We start from the raw sequence: 13923 nt of genomic DNA on the forward strand, positions 1-13923 counted from the left end.
TTCTATTACTTAAGAAGTCTTCGAGCCACTCACATATCTGTGAACTTTGTCCATATGCTCGTACATACGTTAACAGCCTGCAATGGGGCACCGTGTCAAATGCTTTCCGGAAACCTGGAAACATGGAATCTGCTTGTCGCCCTTCATCCATAGCTCTTAGTATATCATGTGAGGAAAGGGCAAGCCGACATTCGCACGAGGGTTGCTTTCTGAAACCATGGTCACTCGTGGACATTAGCTTCTCAGTCTGAAGAAAGTTTATTATTTTGAACTGAGAATATGTCCAAAGATTCTGCAACAAAACGAAGTTAGGGGCATTGGTCTGTAATTTTGCGGGTCCGTTCGTTTACGCTGCACTCACCTTCGCTTTTTATCAGCCGTTTGGGACTTCATGCTGGGAGAGAGGTTCACGAGAAATGCAAGACAGGTAAGGGGCCAATGCTGTAGAGTACTCTTTGTAAAATCTGACTGGAATGCTATCCGAACTTGGTGATTTACTTGCTTTCAAATCTTTCAGTTGTTTATCTATGCTAGGTATACGTATTACTGTGTCGTCCATAAGGGAGTCTGTTCGTTGGTCAAATGACGGTATTTTTGTACGATTCTCCTGTATGAACGATTTCTTGAACGTGAAATTTAAAACTTCGGCTTTTGTTTTGCTATCTCCAACTGCCACACGAGACTAATCAACAAGGGACTGAATAGAAGTCGTAGAACCGCTTAGCGATTTTATGTAAGACCAGAATTTCCTCGGGTTCTTTGTCAGGTCTTTAGCTAAGATGTGACGGTGATAGTTGTATGGTTCGCGCATACATCTTTTCATAGATGCACGAATCTCTACTAACCTTCGCTTGACGTCATTTGCGCGTTCACTGTTTAACCGACAGTGCAACAGCCTCTGCTTCCTCAGCATCTACCGAATTTCGTAACTAAACCATGGCGGGTCATTTTCATCCTCTATCGACTCAATACGCACATACGTGTCCAGACCACTATTTACAATCTGCTAAAATCTTGCCCATAATTCTTCTACATCCAACGTACTGGAACTAAGTGATGCAAATTCACTCTCTAAGTGAGATGCTAATAACTGCTTATTTGCTCTATCTAGCACAAACACTCTCCTGGCCTTCTTAAAAGATTTATTAACTTTTGTAATCATAGTTGCTGTAATGGCATCATGATTGCTAATCCCCGTTTCTATACTGACATTGTCGACAAGGTCTGGCGTATTTGTAGCTACAAGGTCTAAGATATTTTTAATGCGTGTGGGCTGCCAAGTTAGCTGCTCGAGAAAATTTTCAGAAAACGTTTTCAAAAGTATTTCGCATGACTGTCTGTCTGTACCCCCCACAATTAATCCATAGACATCCCAGTCTATACTCGGCAGGTTAAAGTCGCCTCCAACTAGTATTGCACGTTATGAGTATGAAGTGCTATTGACTGTAGACTTTTTTGAATGACTCTAGAACTGTCACGGTAGAATCGGATGGCCAGTGAAAACATCCAACAATTAACTTGGCTTCACTTACACCAGTTATAAGCGACTAGATGACTTCACTGTTGCACTCAACTTCGACCTCAATAGAGAGAATATTTTTGTCAACTGCAATGAACACTCTTGCTCCTAAGACCTCTAGTCTGTCTTTCCAGTGTACGGTCCACGACTCGCTAAATATCTCAGAGCTTTCCACATCGTGTTTCAGCCAGCTCTCGGTACCAAGAATAATTGGAGCGCGAGAACGTTCCTGGAGGTCAGTAAATTCGGGAACTTTATTAGGAATACTTCGACAGTTTACTTATGAAATTGTGACAGTCGAAGTGTCTTTATTCTGAACGCCGTTTGACTTTCCTTGCTGCATATCGACTGACGAGTGTTCATCAGTGGATCTCAAATTACTGCCTAGACTAAAAAACCCTCAGGTGCACTCCACGAGTACTCTGCTACTCGAGTAGCTGCTTTCCTTTGTGTACACACCCCTGACCTATCAGGGGGAGTCCTACAAACCCCCACATGATAACACAGATCTAGAAATCTGCAAGACCGTCAGAGAGTCGAAGAAGTCTTTGGGTGAGACCCTCCACTCAGCTCCAAAGCAAATGACGCCAATCAACTATGGGAACGATGCTGCAAAGTGCGAACTCTGCTTGCACCCCACGCGCGAGGCCAACAGTCTTAATCACCTCTGCCAGCCACCTCTATGAACTGGGAATCATCTCAGAACCCATGCGACAGGCGTCATTGCTACTGAAGTAAGTCACAACTTGCAGACGACAGCACCCTAATGCTCCATAGCCACAGACGGGGCTGCCTCCACATTTCGGACGAGGCCCCCAGGCAGATATAACGAGTGCACATTGGCTTTCTTCACAACTCCGGATGCTATCTGCCTAAGAGGCCTAACAGTTAAACTCCCAATAACTAGAAAACCCCGCCCACTGAGTGCCTGCTCGGACCTTGCTGAACAATCGGCACCTGTCCACTCACAGGGTGAATGGGTGAGGCCAGGCACCCAGTCTCCATGTTGGCCTTCTCCTTGAGCAAAGCGAACGTGTCACTACCCACCACTCCCCTGCTATGAGGGTGGATCCACCCCGTTGGGTGCATTAGGAGGTGCCTCAGAAGCAGAGCCTGTCTGCAACACAAGTGACACCTGAGGTGTCCAATGCAACGCGGCCGATTCTCCGCCACGGCTACACCCCGAGGCAAAAGCCTGAAGGTGACTGAAGGTAGCCAAAAGCACATTCAGTTGTTCACGAACTGCGGCCAGCACCTCCTGTGTCTGCACACGGCATGCAACATGCTTTCCATCCTCGCAAGACTAAATGAAGAATGAATTATGAAAGCAGACAATCATAGATATGCAACTTGCTACTCTCCTGATGTTTCACCAATGGATGGTGATGCGTTAATGAGCTACATAGGTGGCTTTTCAGCGAGCGGCTATTGCGCTGCAGACTGAATGAATTTACACATACAAAACGCGAGACTAAACCTCTTAAACAAAGAAACACACACGAAATTTAATAAATACACTAAGTGGAAAACACAGAAAAAGCTAAACACTTAACTTGCCGCTCTGTAGACGTATATCACCGAGAGCTGGAGCATGACTGTCTGCAATTTTAGTGCATATCAAAAGGATAGGCAAATGGGAAATGGGGGTAATGTACTTGTCACAGAAGACAAGAAACTCAAATCCACTGGGTTAGATACAGAAGCTACAGATGAGATTGGGCAAGACTCAGTACCAGGGGTGGGCATCAAATAATAGCTAGATCTTCTATCACCCACCAGACTCTTCTCCTGATGTAACCCAAAACTTTGGAGCAAACCTCAATTCACTTGTACATAAATTTCCCAGTCATACAGTAATCATTGATGGAGACTTTAATCATCCAACAATTAATTGGAAAAATTACAGTTTTCTTAGTAGTGGGAGTATTAAGACATCCTGTGAAACATTGCTAGACGGCTTCTCTGAAAACTACCTGGTACGGATAGTAAGGAACCCCACTCACGATAGAAATATATTGGATGACCTCCTTTTTGGTAGAAAATCCGAAGAAATTCTGGTCGTATGTAAAGTACACAAGCGGCAAGTCGCAGGCAATACCTTCTCTACGCAGTGCCGATGGTACTGTTACCGACGACTGTGCCGCTAAAGTGGAGTTATTGAACGCAGTTTTCCGAAATTCCTTCATCAGGGAAGATGAATGGAATATTCCAGAATTTGAAACACGAACAGCTGCTAGCATGAGTTTCTTAGAAGTAGATACCTTAGGGATTGCGAAGCAACTCAAATCGCTTGATACGGGCAAGTCTTCAGGTGCAGATTGTATACCGATTAGGTTCCTTTCAGATTACACTGATACAATAGCTCCCTACTTAGCACTCATATACAACCGCTCGCTCACCGGTAGATCTGTAATTACAAAAATGGTTCAAATGGCTCTGAGCACTATGGGACTCAACTGCTGAGGTCATTAGTACCCCAGAACTTAGAACTAGTTAAACCTAACTAACCTAAGGACATCACAAACATCCATGCCCGAGGCAGGATTCGAACCTGCGACCGTAGCGGTCTTGCGGTTCCAGACTGCAGCGCCTTTAACCGCACGGCCACTTCGGCCGGCCTGTAATTACAGATTGGAAAATTGCGCAGGTCGCACCAGTGTTTAAGAAGGGTAGTAGGAGTAATCCATCGAACTACAGACCTATATCATTGACATCGGTTTACAGTAGGGTTTTGGAGCATATACTGTATTCAAACATTATGAATCACCTCAAAGGGAACGATCTATTGATACGTAATCAGCATGGTTTCAGAAAACTTCGTTCTTGTGCAATGCAGCTAGCTCTTTATTCGCACGAAGTAATGGCCGCTATCGACAGGGGATCTCAAGTTGATTCCGTATTTCTAGATTTCCAGAAAGCTTTTGACACCGTTCCTCACAAGCGACTTCTAATCAAGCTGCGGACCTATGGGACATCGTCTCAGTTGTGCGACTGGATTCGTGATTTCCTGTCAGGAAGGTCGCAGTTCGTAGTAATAGACGGCAAATCATCGAGTAAAACTGAAGTGATATCAGGTGTTCCCCAGGGAAGCGTCCTGGGACCTCTGCTGTTCCTGATCTATATAAATGACCTGGGTGACCATCTGAGCAGTTCTCTTAGGTTGTTCGCAGATGATGCTGTAATTTACCGTCTAGTAAGGTCATCCGAAGACCAGTATCAGTTGCAAAGCGATTTAGAAAAGATTGCTGTATGGTGTGGCAGGTGGCAGTTGACGCTAAATAACGAAAAGTGTGAGGTGATCCACATGAGTTCCAAAAGAAATCCGTTGGAATTCGATTACTGGATAAATAGTACAATTCTCAAGGCTGTCAATTCAACTAAGTACCTAGGTGTTAAAATTACGAACAACTTCAGTTGGAAAGACCACATAGATAATATTATGGGGAAGGCGAGCGAAAGGTTGCGTTTCATTGCCAGGACACTTAGAAGATGCAACAAGTCCACTAAAGAGACAGCTTACACTACACTCGTTCGTCCTCTGTTAGAATATTGCTGCGCGGTGTGGGATCCTTACCAGGTGAGATTGACGGAGGACATCGAAAGGGTGCAAAAAAGGGCAGCTCGTTTTGTATTATCACGTAGTAGGGGAGAGAGTGTGGCAGATATGATACGCGAATTGGGATGGAAATCATTATAGCAAAGACGTTTTTCGTCACGGCGAGATCTATTTACGAAATTTCAGTCACCAACTTTCTCTTCCGAATGCGAAAATATATTGTTGAGCCCAACCTACATAGGTAGGAATGATCATCAAAATAAAATAAGAGAAATCAGAGCTCGAACACAAAGGTTTAGGTGTTCGTTTTTCCCGTGCGCTGTTCGGGAGTGGAATGGTAGAGAGATAGTATGATTGTGGTTCGATGAACCCTCTGCCAAGCACTTAAATGTGAATTGCAGAGTAGTCATGTAGATGTAGATGTAGAAAGTACAAAGGACAACTAAAACAAGCAGCAAGATATGTAAGGTCAATAAACTCGAAAAAATAATCTGTGGTGTCGTATCTCAATGAGGATCTTGAAACTTTCAGCCCAGAGCAGGAGCCTGTAGAAGAACTATGGCTCAAGTTTAAAAGAGTAATTGACCATGCACCAATTTTAGGAGAGTTAAATGGGAGGGACCCTCCGTGGTATACGGTCACTGTAAAGAAACTTCTAAAGAAACAGAGACTACTGTATTGTTGTTGTTGTGGTCTTCAGCCCAGAGACTGGTTTGATGCAACTCTCCATGCTACTCTATCCAGTGCAAGCTTCTTCATCTCCCAGTACCTACTGCAACCTACATCCTTGTGAATCTGGTTAGTGTCTTCATCTCTTGGTCTCCCTCTACGATTTTTACCCTCCATGCTGCCCTCCAATACTAAATTGGTGATCCCTTGATGCCTCAGAATATGCCCTACCTACCAATCCCTTCTTCTAGTCAAGTTGTGCCAAAAATTTCTCTTCTCTCCAATTCTATTCAACGCCTCCTCATTAGTTATTTGATCTACCTATCTAATCTACAGGATTCTTCTCTAGCACCACATTTCGAAAGCTTCTATTCTCTTCTTGGCTAAACTACTTATCGTCATCGTTTCACTTCTATACACGGCTACACTCCATACAAATACTTTCAGAAACGACATCCTGACACTTAAATATATCTTCAGAAACACTTACCTTGCCATTGTCAGTCTAAATTTTATATCCTCTCTACGTCGACCATCATCAGTTATTTTGCTCCCCAAATAGCTACTCATTTACTACTTTAAGAGTCTCATTTCCTAATCTAATTCCCTCAGCATCACCCGATTTAATTGGGCTACATTCCATTATCCTCGTTTTGCTTTGGTTGATGTTCATCTTATATCCGCCTTTCAAGACACTGTCCATTCCGTTCAGCTGCTCTTCCAGGTCCTTCGCCGTGTCTGACAGAATTACAATGTCATCGGCGAACCTCCAAGTTTTTATTTCTTCTCCATGTATTTCAATTCCTACTCCGAATTTTTCTTTTGTTTCCTTTACTGCTTGCTCAATACACAGATTGAAGAACATCGGGGATAGGCTACAACCCTGTCTCACTCCCTTCCCAACCACTGCTTCCCTTTCATACCCCTCGACTCTTATAACTGATAACTGGTTTCTGTATAAATTGTAAATAGCCTTTCGCTCCCTGTATTTTACCCCTGCCACCTCCAGAATTTGAAAGAGAGTATTCCAGCCAACATTGTCAAAAGCTTTCTTTAAGTCTACAAGTGCTAGAAACGTAGGTTTGCCTTTCCTTAATCTATTTTCTAAGTTAAGTCGTAGGGTCAGTGTTGTCTCACGTGTTACAACATTTCTACAGAATCTAAACTGATCTTCCCCAAGGTCGGCTTCTACCAGTTTTTCTATTCTACTGCATAAAAGGTGCAAAACAAGGTGTAGAGCTATAGATAGAGAGATGGTGAATGAAACGCGTTTGGCTGTCAAGAGAGCAATTCGTGATGACTTCAATCAGTAAAGGAGCAGAATATTGTCAAATGATATTTCACAAAACCCAAAGAAATTCTGGTTGTATGTGAAAGCTGTTACTGGTGCCAAAGACAATGCCCAGTCCCTAATGAATGAGACAGGAACTAAAATAGAGGGTTGTAAAGCAAAAGCTGAAATGCTTAACTCAGTTTTCAAATGTTCCTTTACAAAGGAAAACACAGGAGGAATGCCCCAATTTAATTCTCATACCACTGAAAAGATGATTGAAGTAAGTATTAGCGTCAGTGGTGTTGAGAAACAGCTGAAGTCATTAAAATTGAAGAAAACTCCAGGGCCTGATGGAATCCCTGTCAGACTCTATACAGAATTTGCGGTAGAGATAGCCGCTTTTCTACCTATAAGCTATCGTAGATCACTCGAACAAACAACTGTGCCCAGTTCTTGGAAAAAGCACAGGTCATACACGTCTACAAAAAGGGTAGTAGAACTGATCCACAAAACTACCGTCCAATATCCTTGACATTGATTTGTTGTGGAACCTTAGAACATAATCTAAGCTCAAACATAATGAGGTATCTTGGACAGAATGACCTCCTCAGTGTCAATTAGCATGGATTCCAGAACATTAATCATGCGAAACCCAACTTGCACTTTCTCATATGATACACTGAAAGCTATGGATCAAGGCAACCTGATAGATGTGATGTTTCTTGATTCCTGAACAGCATTTGTCTCAGTACCATACCTGCACTTATTGTCAAAAGTACATTCATATGGGGTAGCAAGTGATATATATAACTGGACAGAGGACTTTTTAATAGGGAGGATGCAGCATGTTATCTTGGATGGAGAGTAATCGTCAGATGTGTAAGTAACTTCAGGTGTGTCCCAGGGAAGTGTGTTGGAACATTTGCAGTTCATGTTGTATATTAATGAGCTTGCAGACAACTTTAATAATAAAATCAGGCCTATTGCACATGATGCAGTAATCTATAACGAAATACTATTGAGGGAAGCTGCACAAATATACCTTCAGATCTTGATAAGATTTCAACATGGTGCAGAGATTGGCAACTTGCTTTAAATGTTCACAAATGTAAAACTGTGTACTTCACAAAACGAAAAAAACGTAATATGCTATGACTATAATATCAATGAGTCACTGCTGAAATCGGCCAACTCGTACAAATACCTGGGTGTAACACTTTGTACACATATGAATTGGAATGATCACATACGATCACTCGTGTGTCAAGTAAGTGGTAGGCTTCGGTTTATCGGTAGAATACTGGGGAAGCACAATGAGTCTAAAAAGGAGATTGCCTACAAATCATTCGTGCGAATGGTTATAGAATATTGCTCATGTGTGTGGAACCCGTATCGAACAGGACTGATAGGGAATATTGAACGTATACATAGAACTACAGCTTGAATGGACCACGTTTGTTTGATCCATTCCAGAGTGCTACAGAGGTGCTGAAGGAACTGAACTGGAAGAGCCTTGTAGGAAGACGTAAGCTATCCCGAGCAAGTCCACTAACAAAGTTTTAAGAATTGACTATAAATGATGACTCTAGGAATATACTACAATTCCCTATGTATCGCTCACATAGGAATTGTGAGGATAAGATTAGAATAATTTCTGCAAGTATACAGACATTCAAACAATAACTCTTCCTGTGCTCCATACTTGAACGGAATGGGAAGAAACCTTAATACCTGGTACAACGAGACGCACCCTCTGCGGTGGACTTCACGGTGGTCTGCAGAGTATAGTTATAGATGCAGATGTATACCTTCACCAGATGGAAGAAGACACACAATTCCAGGGAGGTGTGACAGAGTGATACATTTCATGCGATGGAGTCGTAAGTGGAGATCACAGCAAGGTCTCAGGCATTATGTAATGGGTTACTGTAGTGACTTGTTGTATGATTACTTACTCACTTCAGTGTAAACGATACTTCAGAGGAAGCAGGCCTACTGCCTGAAGCTTAGGAGAACGTGGGACAAGGAATGTGGTTTTCGAGTTGGTGATAAGTTCTAGACAGAGCAATAACATACCATTCTAAAAACGTTGCTCTTCATGTAGCTGTGACAGACTTGAAGAGGGTCGAACGACTTGAACGGTTTAGATCGTCTCACCTCTTCACTGCATTGACATATCAGAAATAATGTCGATCTGATTCTCCCTCTGTGTGTACATCGAAGGTTATCAAATTGTGTGGGCGCTAGTGGGGTTGCTAATGGCGTACAACGGGGCCGGGTACATTCAAAATAAGAACTTTCTTCGTAACAAATAATTACATTTACCTTTTTCTTCGAACAAAGCGACGCCGTTGATCTCGAATTTCGCCCGATGTATGTGTTACGGCAGACGCGGTTGACTATAATGAAACCACAGTCATAGTTTTAGCATTGTTTTAATTGATCGAGAGAGCTGGCCGACGTTGTCCGTTGGCGGATTTGCCCGTTGTCGGCTGCACTGTGACTGTATCCTTAAGTATTAAGCGCTGTGCTAGCTCAAACTCAGAATGAAGCGGTTCCTGGTTACCGACAGACATGAGGACACTAGTGGTCCTGTCAGCTGGTGGGGAGTAGGGAGACACTCCAAAGGCGAAAACGATACGTATGATGAAAAGTATTTATTGCTAGGCTTCACGGAAACCTCAATCAGCGGTGAAGAACGTCCACAGTGCGTGATTTGTTTAACCCTTTTAGCTGCTGACAGCAGTAGTCTAACAAGTTAAAGAGACATTTTTAAACCAAACATAATGAATGAACGGGAAAACTAAGCCTTTTATTGTCTGTCCAGAAGAACTTTGCTAAAACCCTTTTAACCTCTTACCAGATTTCACAGAGTATTGGTAAATACAAGAAACTAAACACAGTTACAGTAATAAATAAACAAATTCTGCTCTTATCACCAACAATTGATATAGTATCAAAAATGTTTGGTGGTTCATTTGCTCCATAGTTGAAAAGTGTTCCAACCTGTTACGACACAGTGCGTAGAAGAAAGTTAGCAATTTCTGGCGATTCAGTCGAGCTGTTCAAAAAATTCAAATGGCTCTGAGCACTATGGGACTTAACATCTATGGTCATCAGTCCCCTAGAACTTAGACCTGCTTAAACCTAACTAACCTAAGGACAGTACACAACACCCAGTCATCACGAGGCAGAGAAAATCCCTGAACCCGCTGGGAATCGAACCCGGGCGCGGGAAGCGAGAACGCTACCGCACGACCACGAGCTGCGGACAGTCGAGCAGTTAATCGATAAATTGCACAAGAGGTGCTTAGCACTTCGGGTGGACGAAGCCACTGATATAGGTAAAGTTGCTCTTTTGATTGCTTATGTTCGTTTTGTTGATGAGTTTAGCTTTCGAGAGGATTTGCTTTCCTGTGAACCAATACTGAAAACAGCTACAGGGATATCATGAAATAGGTGCACTGGAGTATACACAGACGAAGCTCGCTCTATGTCTGGAATTCATGGTGGACTGCAGGTGAAAGTTAAAGCTGTAGTAGGTCCTTATTCAGCCTGCGCTCACTGCATGCCACATCGGGAGGCTACGGCCGCTAAAGCACTTGGTCCGCACATTGTTGAAGTGCTGCAAACAGTTATGGAAACAGTTAACATTACTAAGGCAAAATCTATAAATTCAAGGCTTTCTAGAGTGCTGTGTGAGGAGATGGGTGCTTAACACACTCAGTTGCTGTTCTTTAGTAATGCTCGATGGCTTGAGAGGGGTAAAGTACTAAGAGAATGTTTAAACTGAGGAGTGAGGTATCCGGTGTCTTAAAGGAGATAACTCACTCTCTGGCATACTGTTTCAGTAACGGAGATTTTCGAATAAAAATGGCCTACCTCACTGACATTTTTGCGAAACTAAATATTCTTCACACTTCACTTCAAGGTAATCAGGCAACTGCACTAACTTGGAATCAAAAAGTGAAGGGGTTCATAAAGCAATTTGAGCTGTGGCAAAATCGAATCAAAAGTAGCATGCTATTAATGTTCCCCGCTCTAGTGTCACTGTTAGAGGACACAGATAATCCAGTACTTCCAATGGAGATAAAAGCCTACCTTCATCACCTTGAAACACTAAAACTTCGCTTCGAAAAGCGTTTTAGAGACGATTCTGATAAATTTAACTGGATTAAAAATCCTTTAAAAACGCTCCTGGACTATCATGTCTAAATATAAAAGAGCAAGAACGATTTAGCTGATCTCATTTGTGATACCTCACTGAGGAGTAAATTTAATGACGTGTCTTTGTTGGCGTTTTGGATAGCAAGGCATTCCCAACTCTTTCGAAACAGCCTACGTGTCCGAGTCTGTTTTTTTTCCGTTTTGGCAGCTATGAAGTCGAATAACGTTCCATAGTTAAATGTAAGCAAAGAACTTCAATGTGACTTTGTAATCTAAATTTTAATGCTCTTGTAGTTCTTGTTTGCTGAATTGTGAACATTGTTCATTTAATATTTTTCGAATAAATGAAAATGTGATACAAATAAACAGTTTTTTTCGTATTTTCGTTATAATAATTCATGTAGTTTTGTTTTCTGTTTCGTAAAATCCTTCTAAATGGGATTTTTCAAAACAGAGAATAAGGCAAAGAAAATATAAAAAAAGACAATTTTTACTAAGAAAATAGGTTGGGGGCGATACTGTTTTTCCTTGTGAAGGACGCCCAGAGGAAAAAACTTTGAGAATCACTGGTGTACATAATATCAGTAGCAGTTCTATCAATAATTTACTAGTAATGGTACTGAATATGCAGCTACTAAAATGCTTTTTATTCGTCACAGTAAACGTCGTTCATTTCTTGGTTAAAATATGGGATGTGGTGTCTGCATGTAAGTTTCACCAAACCCATCTTCTTCCTCACCGTTGCTGTTAAAAGAAAAAGTCATCTGGGGGACCATGCACAGGCATCTGGCGTCCAGTAACACCGACCAATGGAACTGCAGTGTAGAAGGAAGATGGGGAAACACTGTTTCCCCCACGACCACCTAATATATATTTCCCTGCTCTCCTCCCTACACCTTGCAAGAATTTTTCATAAGCGCCCATTGGACAGTCCGTGGTACAATCTGCGATTCAGGATTTGTCATTGGTAGTACTGGTGCCTGAGCAACATCTTGTCCTTGTGACTAGGAAAAATATGAAATTTGATTGTGAAGTTTTTAAAAGTAGCATACGTTCATTTACATCTCCGTATTATATGAAATCAAGAATTGAAAGCTAAGGTGCCTTAATTAAATTATAGCGTAAAATCTCTGTACACTAATTTGCTATTCGCACACATATTGCATTCTAAGTCCGTAAGTGCTTCGCCAGGAAGCCGTGGTTCAGCACGAATTGAACGTGGGTTTCACTTCATAAGTTGGTGACCCTGTATATTGAGGCGTAGATGTCAAGGCTGCGGCGTGCCAGAGGAGGTTAGAATTGCAATACGAGGTTGTCGTTTCGTCGTGTGCTTCGCTATAAAGATCGTTCCTTTCAGATGAGGATATAAGGTGCACTCATTGTATTAGTTAATAGTAAACATGGTAAATCTTTATTACTCGTGATAAATTCTAGTAATAGTTGTCCGCCAATGAATAGATTAGTTAGCCTACGGCACATCGCAAGTACGTAATTAAAGAATTCGTGTTGTGAGCGGTATTAGTACAAGTTACCCTAAACTAAAGAACGAGACGCTTGCCTATACCCTTCTTACCTACGTGCTTCAAAAGCAACACGAGCAAACTCTGCCACTAGGTTATACAGGCACTTGACGCGGCGCGCATTTTAAATAGGTACCACCACTGCACAGAAAAAATATAAGTCCATGGAGTATTTCTTTAACATGTAATTTGTATGCTGTTTATAGCAGATGAGTAACTTCTTTCAAATCATAACATAGTAGTGTGTGTTACACTAAAATCGGAACAAAAATCAGAACAGAGACAAATTTTAAAACGGGGTTTAGTTTGATTCTATAAACGTAGAATGTAGTTTCTACTCATCTGAAGCCTTTTTATTCCAAATCTGTTCGTAAATGGATGGACAGAGTTCGATAGGATTGTCAGCACGCTATACTTCTGAGATTATTTTTCCGGAATTTGTTGATTCTTAACATTCTCAGAATTTTTCGCGTACCGGTATTACCCGACAATCAGAATGAGAATTTAGTTCCCTGTTTTTTAGAATTTGATAAATAGAAACCTGGAAATATATTCGGTGACAGCGTACTTTCATAGGTATCACTTCTTCCAGCTTATAGAGTGTTTTTCTCGCGCAGTAGCTAAAAACGAGATACTATGTTCGCTGCACACCACCGTACTAAGATGGTAGACGGGAAACAGTATTAATATTTGTCTATGCAGAAAAGTGATTTATGTGTGTTACACATTTCTTTCTATATCGTTCAGCACAATCACATGGCAGTTTTGTAATGGCAAATTACTGAGTCACAAATGCATCTTCATTATTCTTTTCACTTAAAAAACCTATTTTAACTCTTCTGTTATCCATCGCGAGTCACAGTCGTGTTTAACTATTTTAGCAGTCTTGCAAAAGTTTTTGGCCCTTGCGTGTGTCTAAAAGAAGTTCATAATGTTAGAGTACCTGTACAAAAGTTGTAGGGAAGGGGGGAAGAGATAGAGTTATGGGAAATAACGTCCGCCACACATCATAAAGTGGCTTGCGGATTAGGTTTTTTAGATGAAGAATGGCGTTCACTTGCGGAAATGCACTTCCCCCACCAAGATCGCTTTTTGCTCTTCAGTTTATAGAACGTAGTTTTCAGCAGCTGAAATTTCGTGACTCATAGACTTTGTTATGTCTTTTTGTGTGGTTTTTAATGTCAGTTCCCGGCAAGAGTGAGAAGTCCGCTAGCAGTTT

The 13923-nt window shown here is 41.8% G+C and overlaps 1 protein-coding gene across 3 annotated transcripts in view; it reads left to right on the forward strand.

Annotated features, from left to right (window-relative positions):
• The first annotated feature begins 12425 nt into the window (after positions 1-12425).
• The window catches only part of LOC124595065 (arylsulfatase G-like), a 130870-nt gene continuing 129372 nt past the window's right edge, over positions 12426-13923 (forward strand). Inside the window, exon 1 of one of the 3 annotated variants that reach the window (XM_047133643.1) lies at positions 12426-12554. Coding sequence is in view for 1 of the 3 variants with exons in the window: in XM_047133642.1 (XP_046989598.1) it covers positions 12585-12587 (3 nt within the window). In the remaining 2 variants the exon portion in view is untranslated. Of the gene's footprint in view, positions 12588-13923 lie in introns of all 3 variants that reach the window. The other 2 variants (XM_047133644.1, XM_047133642.1) reach the window with 2 other exon arrangements.

Source organism: Schistocerca americana, chromosome 2, assembly GCF_021461395.2.
Source record: "Schistocerca americana isolate TAMUIC-IGC-003095 chromosome 2, iqSchAmer2.1, whole genome shotgun sequence".
Lineage (NCBI taxonomy): Eukaryota > Metazoa > Arthropoda > Insecta > Orthoptera > Acrididae > Schistocerca > Schistocerca americana.